Source organism: Morus notabilis, unplaced genomic scaffold (assembly GCF_000414095.1).
Source record: "Morus notabilis unplaced genomic scaffold, ASM41409v2 Scaffold888, whole genome shotgun sequence".
In the NCBI taxonomy this organism is placed as follows: domain Eukaryota; kingdom Viridiplantae; phylum Streptophyta; class Magnoliopsida; order Rosales; family Moraceae; genus Morus; species Morus notabilis.
Window position 1 is genome coordinate 512,336 of NW_010367841.1, and position 17,554 is coordinate 529,889.

The 17,554-nt window shown below is 34.7% G+C and overlaps 3 protein-coding genes across 3 annotated transcripts; all 3 read left to right on the forward strand.

The window, feature by feature from the left end:
- The first annotated feature begins 1,087 nt into the window (after positions 1–1,087).
- On the forward strand, positions 1,088–4,927 carry LOC21403543 (sodium/hydrogen exchanger 1). The gene is made up of 14 exons (XM_010113559.2): positions 1,088–1,570; positions 1,689–1,807; positions 1,947–2,044; positions 2,141–2,200; positions 2,295–2,341; positions 2,433–2,627; positions 2,739–2,785; positions 2,932–2,998; positions 3,280–3,380; positions 3,507–3,608; positions 3,780–3,918; positions 4,002–4,064; positions 4,157–4,240; positions 4,451–4,927. The coding sequence occupies exons 1-14, from the start codon at positions 1,388–1,390 to the stop codon at positions 4,754–4,756; spliced, it is 1,611 nt and encodes a 536-aa protein (XP_010111861.1). The 5' UTR covers positions 1,088–1,387; the 3' UTR covers positions 4,757–4,927.
- Positions 4,928–5,935: 1,008 nt separating this feature from the next.
- LOC112094541 (GDSL esterase/lipase At2g40250-like) lies at positions 5,936–7,406 on the forward strand. The gene is made up of 3 exons (XM_024175689.1): positions 5,936–6,559; positions 6,819–7,092; positions 7,219–7,406. The coding sequence occupies exons 1-3, from the start codon at positions 5,936–5,938 to the stop codon at positions 7,404–7,406; spliced, it is 1,086 nt and encodes a 361-aa protein (XP_024031457.1).
- Positions 7,407–9,722: 2,316 nt separating this feature from the next.
- On the forward strand, positions 9,723–13,343 carry LOC21403544 (39S ribosomal protein L45, mitochondrial). Its single transcript, XM_024175715.1, has 12 exons — positions 9,723–9,842; positions 10,000–10,040; positions 10,138–10,247; positions 10,351–10,431; positions 10,575–10,657; positions 10,798–10,849; positions 11,205–11,294; positions 12,129–12,197; positions 12,294–12,395; positions 12,622–12,690; positions 12,852–12,908; positions 13,082–13,343. Exons 1-12 carry the CDS (start codon positions 9,772–9,774, stop codon positions 13,166–13,168), a joined length of 912 nt encoding a protein of 303 aa, XP_024031483.1. The 5' UTR covers positions 9,723–9,771; the 3' UTR covers positions 13,169–13,343.
- Positions 13,344–17,554: the final 4,211 nt, after the last annotated feature.

Below are 17,554 nucleotides of genomic sequence, written 5' to 3' on the forward strand. Positions count from 1 at the left end.
ATGAGTGAGGATGTTGAAGAAGAGGTCATTTGGAGCCAGATATGCTGTCATATTTTCTTGTCTTGGTGGTTGTCTCTGCACTATTTTTTTGTAATGTCATTTAAATTTAGAAATCTAACCATACGAATAAGAACAAAATACTAAGAGTGTGTTCATTTGCACAACTCAAGTCATGACTTGGTTGTGTATGTGAGAGAAAAACACTATAATAAAAAAGTTAAATTTAAATTTATGTGAGAAAATATTGTAGCAATATGATTTGAGTTATGAAATGAATAATGCTTAAAAGTATTTAAGTAATTTATGATGCGTTAAAATTTAATTAGAGAGATAATCACTGAAATAAAAAAAAAATGAGATAACAGATCTTGATTTAGTGAGACGTTAGTATTCTTGTTTGAATATTTTGGTATTAATTTAATTTGAGTAGTCCAAACTAGGGCCCGTTTAGTTCGTTGATTCGAGTTTTTAATTCGAGTTGAGATATGATTTTATGTGAATTTTTACTGTAGTAAAAAAATTAGATATAACTGTTTGTGAAAATTTTTTACTGTAATAAAATTTAAATTTTAAATTAAAATAAGAGAAATGAATGGCCTATTTGTACGCAGCAAGCGCCAACTAACGGCTACAGCAAACATCTCTTCTCAGTTCTCACTCGTGCCCCATTAAAAACAAAAGACTTTACCACGCTTTCACTTCCTACAACTGCCTCACCTCCACCAGTCAGATCTAGACAACTCCACGATTTCGTAAACCACAGGTTGTAGAAAAAGAAAATAATTAAATTCCAACTATGTATCATTAGATTAATGAAAATAGGTTGGACCTTAGACAAGCATTCGTCGCTATTTTCCATTTTTCGTAAAGTATTCGTATTGAATAATTCTTCTTAAAATAATTAATGTTTTTTGATATTTTGATTGTGCGAAGGGAAACATGCCTAAATTTGAAGGATCATCATTTTTTGGAACACGACCCTCCAAAAAAAAATTTATAAATGCCTATATTCTTACGGTGAGCTTGCCTAAATTTTATATGAAAATAATGTAATATTTTCCCAGCAAAAAACTCAGTGGCAATTCCACAACCTGCATCAAATATTGAGATCAAGGTTTGAATCCTCCTATCTTAGTTTAAAAAAAAAAAAAAGAAAAAACATCAGACGTACAGTCAATACAGTTTATCTTGCTGTAGAGGATCCGAACCCACATCAACTACCATTCTTCTCTCCATTTAAAAATTTGGAGAAACGTCCAACGAACCCATCAAACACAGAACTCGGATATTTCAAAGCAAAACTCTAAATCCAAGGTACACAAAACTTTCGTTTTTCTTCAAAAAGGCCAGATTTTTGAATGCCAAGTTTAGTTACAGAATAAAAAAGATGGTGGCGTTCGGAGCCATTAGAAGCCAGTCATCAACACTCCAAGACTCATCATCGTTTCTCAGCACAGACACCATCATTGCGCTCACCGTGTTCTTCGCGCTTCTATGCGCTTGCATCATCATCGGTCATCTCCTCGAAGAGAACCGCTGGGCCAACGAATCTATTACTGCCCTTCTTCTGGTGCGCAGTTGAACTTGAGGACTACTATTTTTCATCTTTTATGGACAATTTGTTTGATCAAAAATCAGAATTACTCGTGTTTGTTTCTAATAGATATGATATATGTTATTGGTCACAGGGTTTGTGTGCTGGAGGGGTGGTGTTACTGGTGAGCAAGTTCCAGAGCTCGCATTTATTGGTTTTCAGTGAGGATTTGTTCTTCCTTTATTTGCTTCCCCCAATCATTTTCAATGCTGGGTAATACTCTCTTTCTCTCTATCTCATCAATGAAATTTGATGTGAAACTTTAGATCATCAAGTTTGTTGCCTCACTTTGGTTTGGACTAATTTGTCTATTGGTCTCTTTTTGTACTTAAATTTCACATTTCCGTTTTAGATTTCAGGTCAAGAAAAAGCAATTCTTCAAGAACTTCAATACAATATTGCTGTTTGGTGTTTTCGGTACTGTAATTTCATTCTGTGTCATATCACTAGGTATGATCTTTAGGCTATCAACCACTTCATTGCCAGTTTCTTATATCTTTTCTCAATCAAAATCTAACTTGTTTTCAATCTGAAATACTTTTATAGGTGCTTTTTTGCTGTTTAAAAGAATTGGTATTTCAACCTTGGATGTTAAAGATTACCTAGGTGACCACTATTAACACTTGTTATTAATAATTACTATCTTTGTTTATTTAGTTATTTTCTTTTTGCATATGGTGAGTTCTGCTTTTATCTGCAGGTGTTGGTGCCATATTGTCTGCAACAGATTCAGTTTGTACACTGCAGGTGATCTTATTATAACTTTAAATCCAACAGCAAAATTACATATATGTTGACGGATGACTTTAATGACTGATTAATGACTCTCATCTAAAAGGTTCTCAGTCAAGATGAGACACCCTTTCTTTACAGTATTGTGTTTGGAGAAGGTGTAGTTAATGATGCTACCTCTATTGTGCTTTTCTACTCGGTACAAGAGCTAGATTTCAGCAACATCGACGCTGGCTCGGCTTTGAAGTTGTTATGGACCTTCCTTTACCTCTTCTTCACCAGTACTGCTCTTGGTGTATCGGTAAGCTTTACATCTTCATTGGTGAGACCAAATAAGATTAAAGGAAAATTGATCGTCAGACGTAGTTTCTGCAAGTCAATTTATTAGCTAACGTGTTTCTTTATCTTTCAGGTGGGTCTTATAAGCGCATATATCATAAAAACTCTTTATTTTGGAAGGTATAAATGAGTGTTTCACAGTATACTTATTAAGAACAGCATTAATTATCTTGCTGTCATGTTGCCTCTGCACATAAAGGTTGTCTAAATCATGCATTTTCAAGTTTTTTAATTTGATAATAGACATTCCTGGTGTTTAAAAACAGGCGTTCTACAGATCGCGAAGTTGCGCTTATGATGCTTATGGCTTATTTGTCATACATGTTGGCGGAGGTAGATAAGTTGGATCACAAAGTTTTCTCTTTTTCATTCCAAAAATCATGTTATGGTACCATGCATTTGATAGAAACATGATTTAGAGGACGTTTGGTTGGAGAATTTAAATCATGTGATTTGAATTATTTTCGATTTACGTGAATTTTTTGTGAGAGAAAATACTTTAGCGAACCACGAATCATGATTCGAATCAGGAAACGAATCTCTCTACCAAACATCCTCTTAATGTGTTGCTGTGTTATTGAACTTTAAAATCAACAATTTTGTTCTTGTTGCAGCTTTTAAACCTTAGTGGGATTTTGACAATTTTCTTCTGCGGCATTGTCATGTCACATTACACATGGCACAATGTTACCGAAAGCTCAAGGATAACAACCAAGTAAGAACTAAAAAACTATGTGATACTGTTTAGTCCTTCAAAAGGGCCTTCAGAGTTGAGAAAGCTTTGCAATTTCAGGGCTTCTGCTAAACAATTTCTTATCTCTGTAAATTTCGACAATTTCAGGCATGCATTTGCTACAATTTCGTTCATTGCAGAAACGTTCATATTCCTTTATGTTGGTATGGATGCCTTGGATATTGACAAATGGAAAAGCAGCAAGGCAAAGTAAGCTTAATCTCCCTATTCCATTACAAAAGCATCAGTTGGCATTTTGTATGTTAATATCGATAACCTCAGTACTTTTATCAACTGATATTATCCTTTTAAGCAACATATGATAGCAGTTGTCAGAGAAAGAATGTCATGCCTGAAAATATCGTATTCTTTTCAATTCAGTCCAGGAACTTCAATTGCTGTTAGCTCAACATTGTTTGCAATGGTCTTACTCGGAAGGGCTGCTTTTGTTTTCCCAATTGCCAATATTAAAAACTATTTTCAGAGAACAGAAAGTACAAAAATTGGATTTAGAAAACAGGTACAAATTGCAGGCATCTAAGCACTTAACTGTCCTCTTTTCACTGTTCTCCAAAGTTCACTAACTTTTAATTTACCTCTTAGTTCATAATATGGTGGGCTGGCCTAATGAGAGGTGCAGTAACTATTGCTTTGTCTTACAACCAAGTAAGTTGAGGATGTTTTTAAGTCTATATATGTATATCTTTAGGAATTTTGGCTTCTAGGAATATATTGATTTATACCAACTAAAATATCAGTTTGCAGAATCTGAGAAGACATCAACAAAAGATAGCGCATTGATGATCACCTGTACAATAATTGTTGTTTTGTTTAGTACTGTGGTATGTCTTCCTGTACGCCTGAACCCCACAAATTCAAAACACTTGGTCATGTATGTTGTTTGAATCGAAAATTCTGTCTCGTATTCCATATCAAAATTTCGGTCTAGTTTCATAAAAAAAAAAAAGAAAAAAAAGGGCTAGTTAGTGAACGTATTGCATTATTCAACATTGGCATGGGAATTTTCTCAAACCTGTTCCCTCTGCAAATAGGTCTTTGGTTCCATAACAAAGCCACTGATTGAAGCTGTGCTGTTGCGGCATTCGAAACCATCTGGCTCAGATGCGGCTGACATGCCAAGTCTGGAAGATCTACGGCTGTCGTTTTTGATCGAAAATGGCGAGTCAAGCGAGCAGGGAGACAATCAGCCACCCCCTAAAAGAAGTAGGTTAGGCCTGCTGATTAGTCATCCGACTACAACTGTTCACTACTACTGGAGGAAATTTGATGACAAGTTCATGAGACCGGTTTTTGGTGGACGGGGTTTTGTTCCATTTGTTCCTGGTTCACCCAGATGAGACTTCTTGAAGCCAATTACAGCAAGCATATAATTCTTGTTTATTCTTCATCATCTTTTTCACTGTACAAAAAAATGTTAGTTATTGACACAAATCACACTTGAGAATGATAATTTATATGTTGTCTCAATTTGGTTTCCGACTTTCAGAAAATTGATCCCAAAAAAACTCCCTCAACTAAAATCTTTGGCAGTTTACTACCTAGTTTTTGACTTTTTGGCGGTTGTATAAGTTCTTAATTTTAAAATTAATGAAAGGTTTCTGAAACTTAAATAATCATCTCAAAATCACACTAAATTGAAAGTTTTACAGAAATAATAACCGAATTATATTAAATGAAAAGGAACAAAAATAAAACGACACCATTACCAATCAGCGATTACAAAGTTAGAAGTTAGAACCGCCAGAATCATAAACGACTTAACGTGAAAAGAAAAAGAAGAAAAAAGGAAAACGACATTAAAGTAAAGACGACAACTAATTGAATAACATTAGGGACCTAGGAAGAAGAAACGACAACAGTAAAAACCCTGAAAAGTCAGAAAATATTAACATGAGAGAACAAACGAAAAAATAAAAACAACATATTAAAAACGACAACAAAGGGTAAAGGACCAAAATTAAAAACGACAAGAAGTTGATTCAGCGATTATAAAGTAATAAAAAATGAAACATGATAATAACGTTGTTTACACAATTTAAAAAAAAAACTACGAATTGGAAGTGGAAACGAACAAAGTTATAAACGACGCAGAAAAGTAAAAGTAAATTAATTAATTAATTAATTAATACTAATATTAAGGGTGCATGACGCCCATACTCGCTTAGGATTGTAGAATTGATAATCTATTAATTTAGTATATGTTCTACAACTAACAGGAGATAATTAAGATAAACTTGATCACATAATCCGGGTTTCCGTTATATTTTATAGAGAGAGGAAAAAATAACAAAAGATAAATGATTAGTTATATTCATTAAAACAAGAGTTCAAATTAGAATCTGATTTTTATACAGTCCAAATCAGATGCAAACTCGACGACGCCCATCTAAATATTATATAAGGCCCTCACTCTTTTCCATTACTTACAAAGTAATTCCTTTAACAATCCAATCTTATTAGAGTATAATTGTATAGTGATTAGCTATCTGTGATCAAAGCAAAAAATACAAAGGGCCATGGAGAAGTACTACAAAAACACCGTATTCTTCGCCATAATAATGATCATCATCTCCACATTCTACTTGATAACCGTGGCATCATCTGAGCAACCTCCATCAATCCCCGCCGTGTTCGCTTTCGGCGACTCGACCATCGACTCCGGCAACAACAACCGCCTCATGACGATCTTTCGGGGCAACCACCCTCCGTACGGCCGTGACTTCCCTGGCCACATTCCCACAGGTAGGTTTTCCAACGGAAAGCTCGCAACCGACTTCTTGGTCTCCAACCTCGGCATCAAGGACCTCTTGCCGGCGTATCTCAGCCCCGGCCTGACCGACAGGGACTTGACGACCGGTGTCAGCTTCGCGTCGGGGGGCTCGGGCTTAGACGACGCCACCACGGCTCTCACCGGCGTTATAGACATGGCCAGTCAGTTGCAGTACTTCGATGAAGCCATCAACAGAATGGAAAGAGCTATTGGGAGAAACGCGACGCAGGATTTATTGAAGGAGTCAATGTTTGTGGTCAGTGTTGGGACTAATGATGTGGTGTTCAATCTCTATAGAACCCTTAACTTTGTGCACACGCCTTCTAGCTACCAAGATTTTCTTCTCCAAAGGCTTCAGTCTTTCATCGAGGTAATTTACTTAACTAATTCAAATATTTTTGTAGTCATGATATATAATACATTTAATCTCATGCACATCTTTTTTTTTTTTTTTTAAAATAAAAATTTAGAAAAGTCATTGTGTGACTTATAAAAGTCTGGAATGTAATATTAACCACAAATAATTTAATTACTTAGAGCAAGACCGTTGATACAACACACCGTTTTATAATTATTATAATATTAGCGAAAAACAGTCTTCATTTTCTTTTATTAATTATTTTTTGCAGAGTTTGTACGAGCGTGGAGCACGCGAGTTTGGAGTTGCAGGTTTGCCACCAGTAGGGTGTCTGCCATTACAAGTGACAGTAGGTAGCTTTATGCCAAGCCCACATATGTTGCAGCGCCTCTGCGTCGTCGAGCAAAACTTCGATTCTCAAACCTACAACTCCAAGCTTCAAGACCTTCTCACCAACCTCAACACTTCCTTGCCTTATTCTAGGATCCTCTACTTTGACATCTACGCTTCCATGATGGACATGATCGTGAATCCATATAAATATGGTAAAATTTTACACTTACGCCAATCAATTTTGCACTACTTATTATTTAATTTGGCTGTAATTTTGATTTTGATATATATTTTGTTGTTAGATTCTAATTTCTTGCGTGCTTTTCAATTCAATGAAGGTTTTCAAAACTCTCTTCAAGGATGTTGCGGGACGGGTATGATGGAGATGGGTCCTCTCTGCATTGTGGGTTTACCAATGTGTCCTGATGCTTCTCGACTCATCTTTTGGGACTCCATGCACCCTACAGAAGCTGCATACAAGGCCATTGCTGATCACTTTTTTCAAACTGTGCGCCAACTTCATTAATTAGCACCTAACAGTAAATAGATTGGTCTATTATTTTCATATGCACTAGGAGTTAAATAGTAGACTATTTTATTTTCGTAATAGTTGGTGTTTTGTTTTTCTTAATTACCACTGGTTTATTTACAGAGCTGAGAGCTCGTCTAAGTAACTTCAATTGGATGTGGAATGAAAAAAAAAAAGTTTAAATTTTAAGCAATTTATACATGTTCGTTATTTATTTATTTTCTTTTTCATGTCAATTCAAGTGGGTTTATTTAGGTCCTGTTTGTTTCACTTGTTCGAGTTGAGAATTTGAGTTAAAAAGTGAATTTATGTAAGAGAAAACAACAACAATAACAACAAATACAGGTCTTAATTTTAAATTAATTGAGGTTGGTTATATGAATTTCTCATTTTCAGTATGTGCTATTAAACACGATACTCTCCTGAAATCCTAAATCTTAAAATTCGTGCCTAACTACGTCAGTCCTAGTAATTCTTGGTCTACCCCTCGCTCTCTTAGTACTAGGTATTTGGATGTTCTCTCAAGTACGAACATGTGCATCTAACCATCTACGTTGTACATGCCCATACCACCTCAGACAGTTTTCTCGCACCTTATCTTCTATTGGTGCTATACCCATTTTACTATGAATAACTTCATTCCGGATGCGATCCATCCTCGTATGGCTACTCATCCATCTTAACATACGTATTTCCGTCACACTGTAGTAAAAAGAAATTAAATTTAAATTTTTATAAAAGAAAATATTATAACAAAAACTTAAATTATAATTCAAATTAGTGAAATGCACGAGACATTAACACGGCTGAGTTTTAGAAATCACAATGAGGACTAGAACTCACAGGTGCGAAAAATGACGATCCTAACATTGTATTATGCACATGACCTTCCAAGGAGTACTGTACTTAGGAACATTAACAAACATGTATAATTTGGTCGTGAGACCGTCTACTCTAGTGTAATTACTTATCAAAAAGAAAAATAAAAAAGGTTAAATATTTAACATATATAATAAAATGCTCGAAGCATACAGGCTCAGGAGAAATTCCAAAAGGCACAAAGTATTTACAATGTTTTGTATCTTCACACTATTTTTCTTTTTCTTGCTAAGTTTTACCATTTAAATATGTTCAGGTTAAGTTCACTTTCCGCGCTAAACTTTGCACGTTTTATCAGTTAGTAAATGGTGACTTATTAATACTCTCACATAAGATCTTACTAATGAAATATTCCTATCAGAGTTGGATGAAATGTACAAAATGTGAGTTACTCTTCATTAACATTCTTTTTAGTCAATCAACTATATTAGTCAAAAAAATATTAATTAAAAATAAATGATAAAAATCCAGACTTATGTATCAGTAGCAGAGGCAATAAAATTTTTTAGGCGGACGTGAAGTAAACTAAAATTTTAACTAAACAACAATACAATAATTTTAATTTTGTTTAATACATTTTTGAAGTTTTACAGTGGGTTTATATAATATTATGGTTGATTTTTGAGTTATTAATTTGATATTTTAAATGTAAAATATATATAAGTAGCCAAACTTTGGGGTATAACTGAAATTTTTCTAAAAATATTAATGTAAATATTGCAAAGAAAATTTAGGGGGCAAATTAGGAGAAACTTTACAAAAAAAAAAAAAATTGTTGGGCTTGATTTTATCAAACGTCGAAATTTAACATATACAAGATATGAAATATGTTAAATTTGACATTGAAAATAGTATCGCGTTAGATATTACGAGGTTGTTCTTTTGCAACAAAATTCAGAAAAAGTTGAAATTTAAGTTACAACTTTATTCAAGTTAACGTTATTTTAAGTTCTAATTTTATTCAACTTTATTCAAGTTATAACTTCAACTCAAGTTATAACTCAAATTCAACTCAAAAACTACACTCAAGTCACACTCTAAAAGAACATGTCCTACGCTTTGTACTGAAATGCCAAACATTTACACTCGCATGAACGAGAGAGAAAAAAAAAAAAAAGAAGAAGAAGAAGAAGAAGAAGAAGAAGAAGAAGAAGAAAAGAGAAATGAGACAAATTTTTAGGAGGAAAAAAAAAGAACGAAAGAAAGAAAGAAAGAAGACATGTCGTTGGTCCTTTTAAATACGACATCTCGTGTGGTTTTTGAGGACACACCCAGGTAGAGGCCCACGGAAAAGCCCAATGGATTCCAAGGTACAGGCCCAACTCCCAAGATGTCCATAATTGTCTATACAGTTGGGAGGCACCTTAAATCTTCCTTAAACCCTTGAAACAACAAAAACCTCTATGTGCGTCTGCAATCTTCAATCTTCATGATCTGACGAAATAAAGATTGGATTTTTGTAGATTCGTCATTGAAATTGGATATGGCTTCCAGAAAATTACATACGATTCGGTCTCTGTATCGGACGGCTCAGATTCGAGGACCCTCGTACATGTGAGTATATTTATGGCAATATGATTTATAATCTCGAGACTTTCCGATAATTTTGCTTACTCAAGATCTGATTTTCATAATTCTTATGTTATTATATCGATTTTTTTATTAAAGTTTTTTTTTTTTTTTTGGAAATGGTTTTTGCTTGAATTCTCAGGTTTGGTAGCTCAACAAGCTACTCAAGTGGTATTGCAAATGGTAAGTTGTTATAGTAGACATTAACGAATCAATTTCCTGTTCTTTTCATGATTTAGAATGAAAGTTTTTAATAATTCAATGATTTTGTGTATGGCAGAAGTTTATGAATTTAATTTTAGGAAAATGTCTTCAAGTTCATCATTGTTTAAGGCCCACAATGCGCTTCCTTGGACTCCTCGAAGCGCTTTGACACTTCGCTCTACAATGGTGAGTGTATAATATGAAATATTTTGATTTTTGTAGATACATTAGATGGGATTAATTTGAAATTTAAAGTTGAGCGTTTTTTCTTTTTGGGTTTTGATTTTAGGCTGCTGAGTTAGATATATTCTCGTACGACATTAGGTTGGCAACAACGCAGGTTAAAGCTCCTCCACAAGCACGGCAAATGGTGTGTCTGTCATCTTTGCCCAACTGTTGATACATTTTTGAAAATATAATAAGTGAACAGATATTACGAGATTTTGTTTTGGTTCTGGTAATGTACTGCAAAAACAATAGCTTCACCACATGAATATATTGTCATCCGCTCAGGGTGCTGTTAAAGTATCAATGCTAAGTCCTGGATTTGTCTATGAACCGTATGCTCCTCGCGAAAAAATTCCATTCTGGCGCAGGTTAGTTGGGTCCTAACTCCTAAGTCACTATTGACAGAGTATCATCATTTAGTTCATTTTTCCTACTTGGATACGCAGAGGGAGTATAACTCAGTCCTTTTATTTGTTTCTTATTTATGTATTTATTCTTTTGGCATCAGATGGTTTACAAGAAGTGGATGGAAAAGAACAAAAGAGGATATAATTTTGGAGGTGAGGTTATCATCGAAGCAGCTTATGGGCTATTATAAATTGTTTTTTGCTTCATTCCTGTTGTTATTGCCTCTTCAGCTTTTTCTCTTCCTTTGCAAGCTATAGTAGGTCTGTTACTCAAACAGTTTTCATGTTATTCCTTCCCCAATTCTTCTTCTGGCTTCCTCTTGTCACTGCTTTTATTTTTCAGAATTTGAATTTCTGTAACTGTTGTTTATTTTGGTTGACGTACTGTATAGAACTTGGGGAACATGGATTGTGGTCCATATCAAAATTGATAATAGAAGTTTAGTCCTACTACCTCAGTGGAACCCTCCCTAATTTAAAAGGGTTATTTTCTCTCTCTAATTTGCAGCTCAAAAGTGCATATGCCATTGCCAAATTAAGAAAATCTGGATACTCCAAGCAGCTGTTCTACAAAGAGGCGGTAGAGATGTACAAGGAGGTTTGTCTTTTTGTTCTTTGCTAGGCCATCTTGTGTAGATGTATTCTTCTTATGTTATAACTAGTAATGGAAAAACTAAATTCTACTGAAAAAAGTCATTTGAAAAATCTTCCCACTTTGCTTTTAAGAAGTTGGCAGCGTAAAAGTCTTAATGTTTGAAACAACCATCCGAATTAAACTTGAATGCAGATATTTAAACGCTTAGGTGACCTGCGAAATTGCATTGTGTAGGAAAAAGGAGTTCATAAAGCCAATTATCTATAAAAATACTTTGACGAAGAAAGGTGATGACTATTTTTGTAGACTGAAGTGTGGCTTCTTAATTGTTGCAGATACTGAAGTAAAATATTAGTAGTTTTCTAGCTCTTCTTTTATTCTATTCGGTTGCATTCTGTTAGGATCCTGGTTGAGTCCCACATTGTTAAAGTATGGGCTTAGCATGTGGGTTCATAACCACTTGGGCACCCTCTCCCTACAAGCTAGCTTTTGGGGATGAATTCTACCCCAAGGGTTGTAACAATTGGTATCAGAGCATGCTCCTCCTCAGGCCCACGTTGTGGAAGGGGTGACCTAGGGAGGGGCGACCTGGAAAGGCCAAAGTGGGCCATCCAGAGTGGGCCGCCGTGGACGTCGGTGTCGGAAGCGTGGTGGTATGTTAGGATCCTGGTTGAGTCCCACATTGCTAAAGTATGGGCTTAGCATGTGGGTTTATAACCACTTGGGCACCCTCTCCCTACAAGCTAGCTTTTGGGGATGAGTTCTACCTAAGGTTATAACACATTCCTAGTTGTATTTGCTTATCCTGTACTGATGTATCCTCCTAGTTTTTTACAGATAAACACTCTTTTTGCAAATGGAGACAAAAATTCACTAAGAAAGGCAGTTACAGAGAAGATGTACTCTGTATGTTTCTCTTCTCTTTTGCTTTCTCTCTTGCCTCAGCACTCAGTGGTGGAATTAACATATCTAAGTTCTGAGATATCTTAACCCTCTATTCAGGCACTAAAGAACGAAATCAAACAAAGAGAAACCATATGGAGTAAGGTCTACTGGGAAATGGTTGAACCAGTTGTTAAAATGCGAACTATGCGAGCTCGATTGGCAAGTGTTTCTTTTCAAAAGTTTATCATTACACTCCTTGCTCTATACTATATAAAAGCTTTCTCCTTACGTAGAAGATGTTATATCAGCTGTAGAGTGGCTACCTTGTTTTCTTGTTTTCATATAGGTTGAGAATGGTCTGTAGACGGGATTGGGAGCAGTTTATATTGCTTGTTACATATTAACTTACTGCATAACCTTAATGCTTTTCCTTTTTCCCCTACAGATCGGTGTTGATCGCAATGATGTCAATAGGGTGTTCATACAGCTTACAATTGAGTTTCTTACAAAGCAGGTAACTTGACTGTTTCTTTATGAATTGAGGCCTGAGGGGGAGTCTCTTCTTCCTGTGTTCCCAACTGGCGCTTTTTTTCATCGGTCTATATGTCTTCTTTTAGTTTCGAATAATATTTAACTGATAATAACTCCGCAATAATATTACATTTTGTTTGACAGAAGTTTGAAGCTTATGATTTAGACGGTAAAGTAGTTGCTGGAGACAAATCTAAGGAGGTATAATGGGTTTAACTTTCACCATTTTCTTAGATTTTTTATTTCAGCATCGCCTGAATAATTAAAGAATAATGAAACTGTTTAATGTATTGCTTCCTTTAAATTACTCTGAATTCAATTTTAAGCCTTCTACTTCTCTCCTAGTGACTGTTAATTCTTATCGTTCTCCCCAGGTTCTTGTAAAAGATATCTGGGTATTTGAGAAATCTCTCTTTCATACTGGAGCTTATTGGCGTCTTTGTGGGCGGATAATACTTTAAGCAAGCTATCCTGGACTGAAGACCTGCTCATGCTGGTGACAAATAAAGTTTTGTACACAACTTTGTAACATGCAGATATGAATAAATCTTTTATGAATTGAACATAGTTATCTGATTGATAGTTTAATTGATAGTTTGGTTTCTAACTTGAATGAGGAATATAATGACATGCAAATCGGCCATGATTTTTTGTTCTTTTGCAATTCATGACTATCTATTTTTAGGCAATTCGTATTGATGCCTCTCTCTTTGTATTCATTTGATGGTTACTAAGATGTGTTCCTCAAGGGAGGCTTATATATCAGTAGCTGTAATAGTAGTATTATTACTATTATTATTATTATTATGTTGTTGTATTTGGGAGTGTACCATCCTTTCAAGCAATGTCTACTTTCCTCTGTTGGAATATAATCCTTTGAAGTTTCGATTTATATTCATTGGTTTCTTTTCAAAAGAAAGGACTTCCTTACTTCTAAGTTTCCGTTTCATACCTTTAAGAATGGTATCTAGGTAAGAACATATTCATCCAAGTAATCTTATTTCCCCTGTTCCCATTAGAATACAAAAGCGTAAACGTTTATTTTACAAAAAAAGAAATCAGCAAATGGATGAAAAAGAAAACCAATCTTTAGGCATGTGCCACAGGCTCTTCAACTTCATCATGAAAAGCCTAGCTTTACAAGCCCTCAAGAAATCCACTTTGGGTTGTCCGACCAATCACAGTTCAGCCGCAGCACCCCCATCTGATGCCATTCATGGAGAAGGTGAGACCAAAAGTGACCAAATGGTGCACCCAACGGCTCAAGGATTAGAGAATACTAACACTTCAAAGAACTCAGATTCTACTTCTTCTCTTGGTTCTTTACTGCAAAATGATCAAGTAAAAGACGACGAGGAATTCCGACCGTCTCAAGGCATTGGGGATGCCGAGAGAGCAGAAGAGGAAATATCAGCTCAACCAAAGCCTCCAAAGAAAACGGTTAGTATAAATGACAGAGCTGAGGACATACACAAAATCATGAAGAAAAGGAAAAAGAGCAACTCCTTCGATAGGTCATACTCTTTAGAGAATGGTGAAGATGAACACAAGTCTTTAAGGTCAATTCTGAAGGTGGGTTCTAATCTAGATGACAACACAGAAGCTTATGTAAATCAGAACGGCAGTTGATGTTTTACAAGGGGCTGTTCTTGACTCTCTTTTCCTTTATTTATTTGTCTATTAATTCATTGTCAATATCCTCTAGATATTGATGCGTGTTCAGTTATATTTATCATAACTTATTGTTGTAACAACCAACATGAATGTTTCATAATGGAAAAGACATACAACTTGTTTCAAAAATTACTGATATCAAAAGGGTTTACCGAATTTGACCGAAGAACGGATTTTCCAACACTTCCTAGTTCAATTCGATCCATCGATTTGAGTGTTTTGAAAACAAAATTCTTATGTGCCAATGATCAATTATCAAAGATAATCAGACATGGCATAGCAGAAACATCAATACTCCCGCTATTTTTGCCAGGACTATCTGTGATTTGTGCTTGCAGAGAGATTTAACTGATGTCATAAAGCTTCAACAACCAATTCCCACCGGTATGAATCTCCATATTTTCCATATCCAATTGGGAAAAAAAGCCATACCTTAATTCAAGTGTATTGGTTTCAAGCTCTAGACAATTCCATCAGCAAGAAAAATGGCACTAACCTTCTATATATAAGTTTGGACTTAGACATAATATTATCATTATGCATAACTATATGCAATATAAGGAGACTAAACTGTGATATATTACACGTCAGAAATGATTGCACAAAACTTTCGGGTTTAGATTTTATCAGAAGAAAAAGCAAAGAATCTGAGCCAATTCTCTTCTTACAAGTTACATTAGGCTTTGGAAATGCCTTTGCGGTTAAGAGTTCTCTACAAGCAAAGGAAAGTTTATAGGATAAGACTGACACTAACTGTAAGCGTGCCTGAAAGATTTAAATGAAGCTTCTCTTTTAAGTTAAAAGGAACGGTGAGAAGAAGCTGAAAATAATAATAATAATAAATTAACTTTCTTTAAAACAAAACCTTTCTTTCAAGGAAAAATAACGAGGGAATGGAAGGAACCTTTTAGCCAACTACTACCTTATCACCAAATTATCTTCTGAAAAAAGTTAATAAATACATATTTGCCAACTTATTCTGCCAAAAAATTTTGGATATTAACTTTGGTAAGTATGTGTATTGTTACTCATTCAACAAATGGTTTCAATCATGCAATAATGCGAGAGAGTGATTAATTTGGGACGGGTTTGTTTCTTATTAGGATTTCTACTTGGTTTGTATTCGAGTTAAAATAGGATTCTATTTCACGATCTTATATATTTTAAAATGTTTTTTTTTTTTCGTAATTAGACTTCATAATATATTTTCATTTAGTCTTACACTTGAATTAGGATTCCTAACAAGATTATGATTCAATATCAGCCTATATATAGAAACAATGCTTCGCATCTTTAATTCATTCGAGTTTTTTTCTCATCAAAGTAAAAGTTCTAGCGTCTCTGAGTAGCTTTTCTTGTTCTTCTTCCACTTCTGTATATTCTCATCACAAATACCAGGTTGTTGCAGTACTTGTTGGACAAATGAATACGAGACAATACCTGCTCACACCATTTGGCATTTGCCAAAGAATCTTTGAGTGGATCATGCAAATTTTGGCGGCGCAAGCCTTGAAGACGGTGACTTTGGGCCAACCAGAGAGCAGATGTGGCTCATCATCAGCCAAGGCTAGTAGTACTAGTGCTCCTCCTCAGTAGCCAAAGAGCAAGGCCAATGGCTTTAAACAGCTTCTTCAAGCGACTTTCATGAAGCTCCTCCGTTGGGGAAAAAAAAAAGAAAAAGATTTGCAAGAAAAGTTGCATAAAGTAGAAAATACATTTGATTTTATATTAGTTGGAATTTGGTTATGATGTTTGTAAATTATATGTGAAAGAATTTAGTTGAGTATAAAATCTCGAGACTTTCGTATACTTTTGTGTGTTTTGTTTGTTTCTTCTTTCGTTTGTCATCCACGCCATGCAATCGAACATGTACTCCAATACATATTCATTAACATGTAATCCTTTATGATATAGAATATTATAGATCTAGCTGTGGAAATTCTGCCAACTGTAGGACAATCAAAGAAAGACAACGACAATTAACCACGAAAAACGCGTTGTTCATAAAAAGCGTTGACAATAAATTTGAAAACGACAAGAACCCGGAAAACGACAGAAATATTTAGACAATCGTTGTCAATTATGAAACGACAATAACTGGGAAAACGCCATAACCTTAAAAGCATCAGCAGCAGAAAACGACATAACCTATAGGAACGACAATATTGACGTGAAACGACAACACAAAAAGGGCAACTTGGGTAAATCTGGAAAACGACATGGCTCCTGTAAACGACGGCAATTTTGGAACTCAGTAGAAATCTACGCCCAATCTCTTTTACAATTTTTCTGATAAGCACCTTTGTTTCCAGAAAATAAAAAACACTACTACAAGATCTGTATTACTGTCATGCTCATCCAACTAGAATTCACTCAAGAAAACATCTTTTTTACTTTTTGCTTTACACTTCCTTTTACAATTATTCATGCATAATCATAATTACGCGAGCAATATTTTTAGTTTCTAATTAATTAATTAAAAGGGTTATTTGAACATTTCATGTTTTAAAAATTGCCTCAAAATACTTAAAAGATGTTTAAACTTAAAGGTACTTATTTAATATTATATAATATATAAAATAAATGTTTTAATATTACAATGAGTATTAAAATGATTTTTATCCCCAAGTTTTATCATGGCAGCGTTATGCCGAGGATGTTGCGGCTCAAAAACCTTGGGTTTTTACACTAAAAAAGAAAAAAGGAAAAAGGAGGCTCCAAAAAATTATAAAGAAACCAATAAAAAAAGATATCCATGCACCTTTTTTATTTGCTGAAATGATATTCATGCCCCTTAAAATAAAAGTTAAGGTACTTGTTTTCAAAGCTTAGATGGTATCAAAATTACAATAAAATAATAAAATATAAAATTTTAAGGTTGCAAAACACCGCTCCCTACCCTATTGGTTGAGTTTTTTTTTTTTTTTTCTCTCCATATTCCAACAATGAATTCTCAAAATTTACTAAAAAAAAATTCCATAAAAAAATTACTAAAAAAATAGTTTTAAAATTCCGTTTTTATATTCCGTGCAGCTATGTTTTAGATTAATAAAGCTTCTCTTGATGGTGACTAAAAGGGTTAAAATGGGTGTTGCCTACTCCTCCTGCTCTTGTTCCACAATCCCCAACGACACCCTCTACTCAAATTCCATCACCTCTGCTTTCTCTTCCGC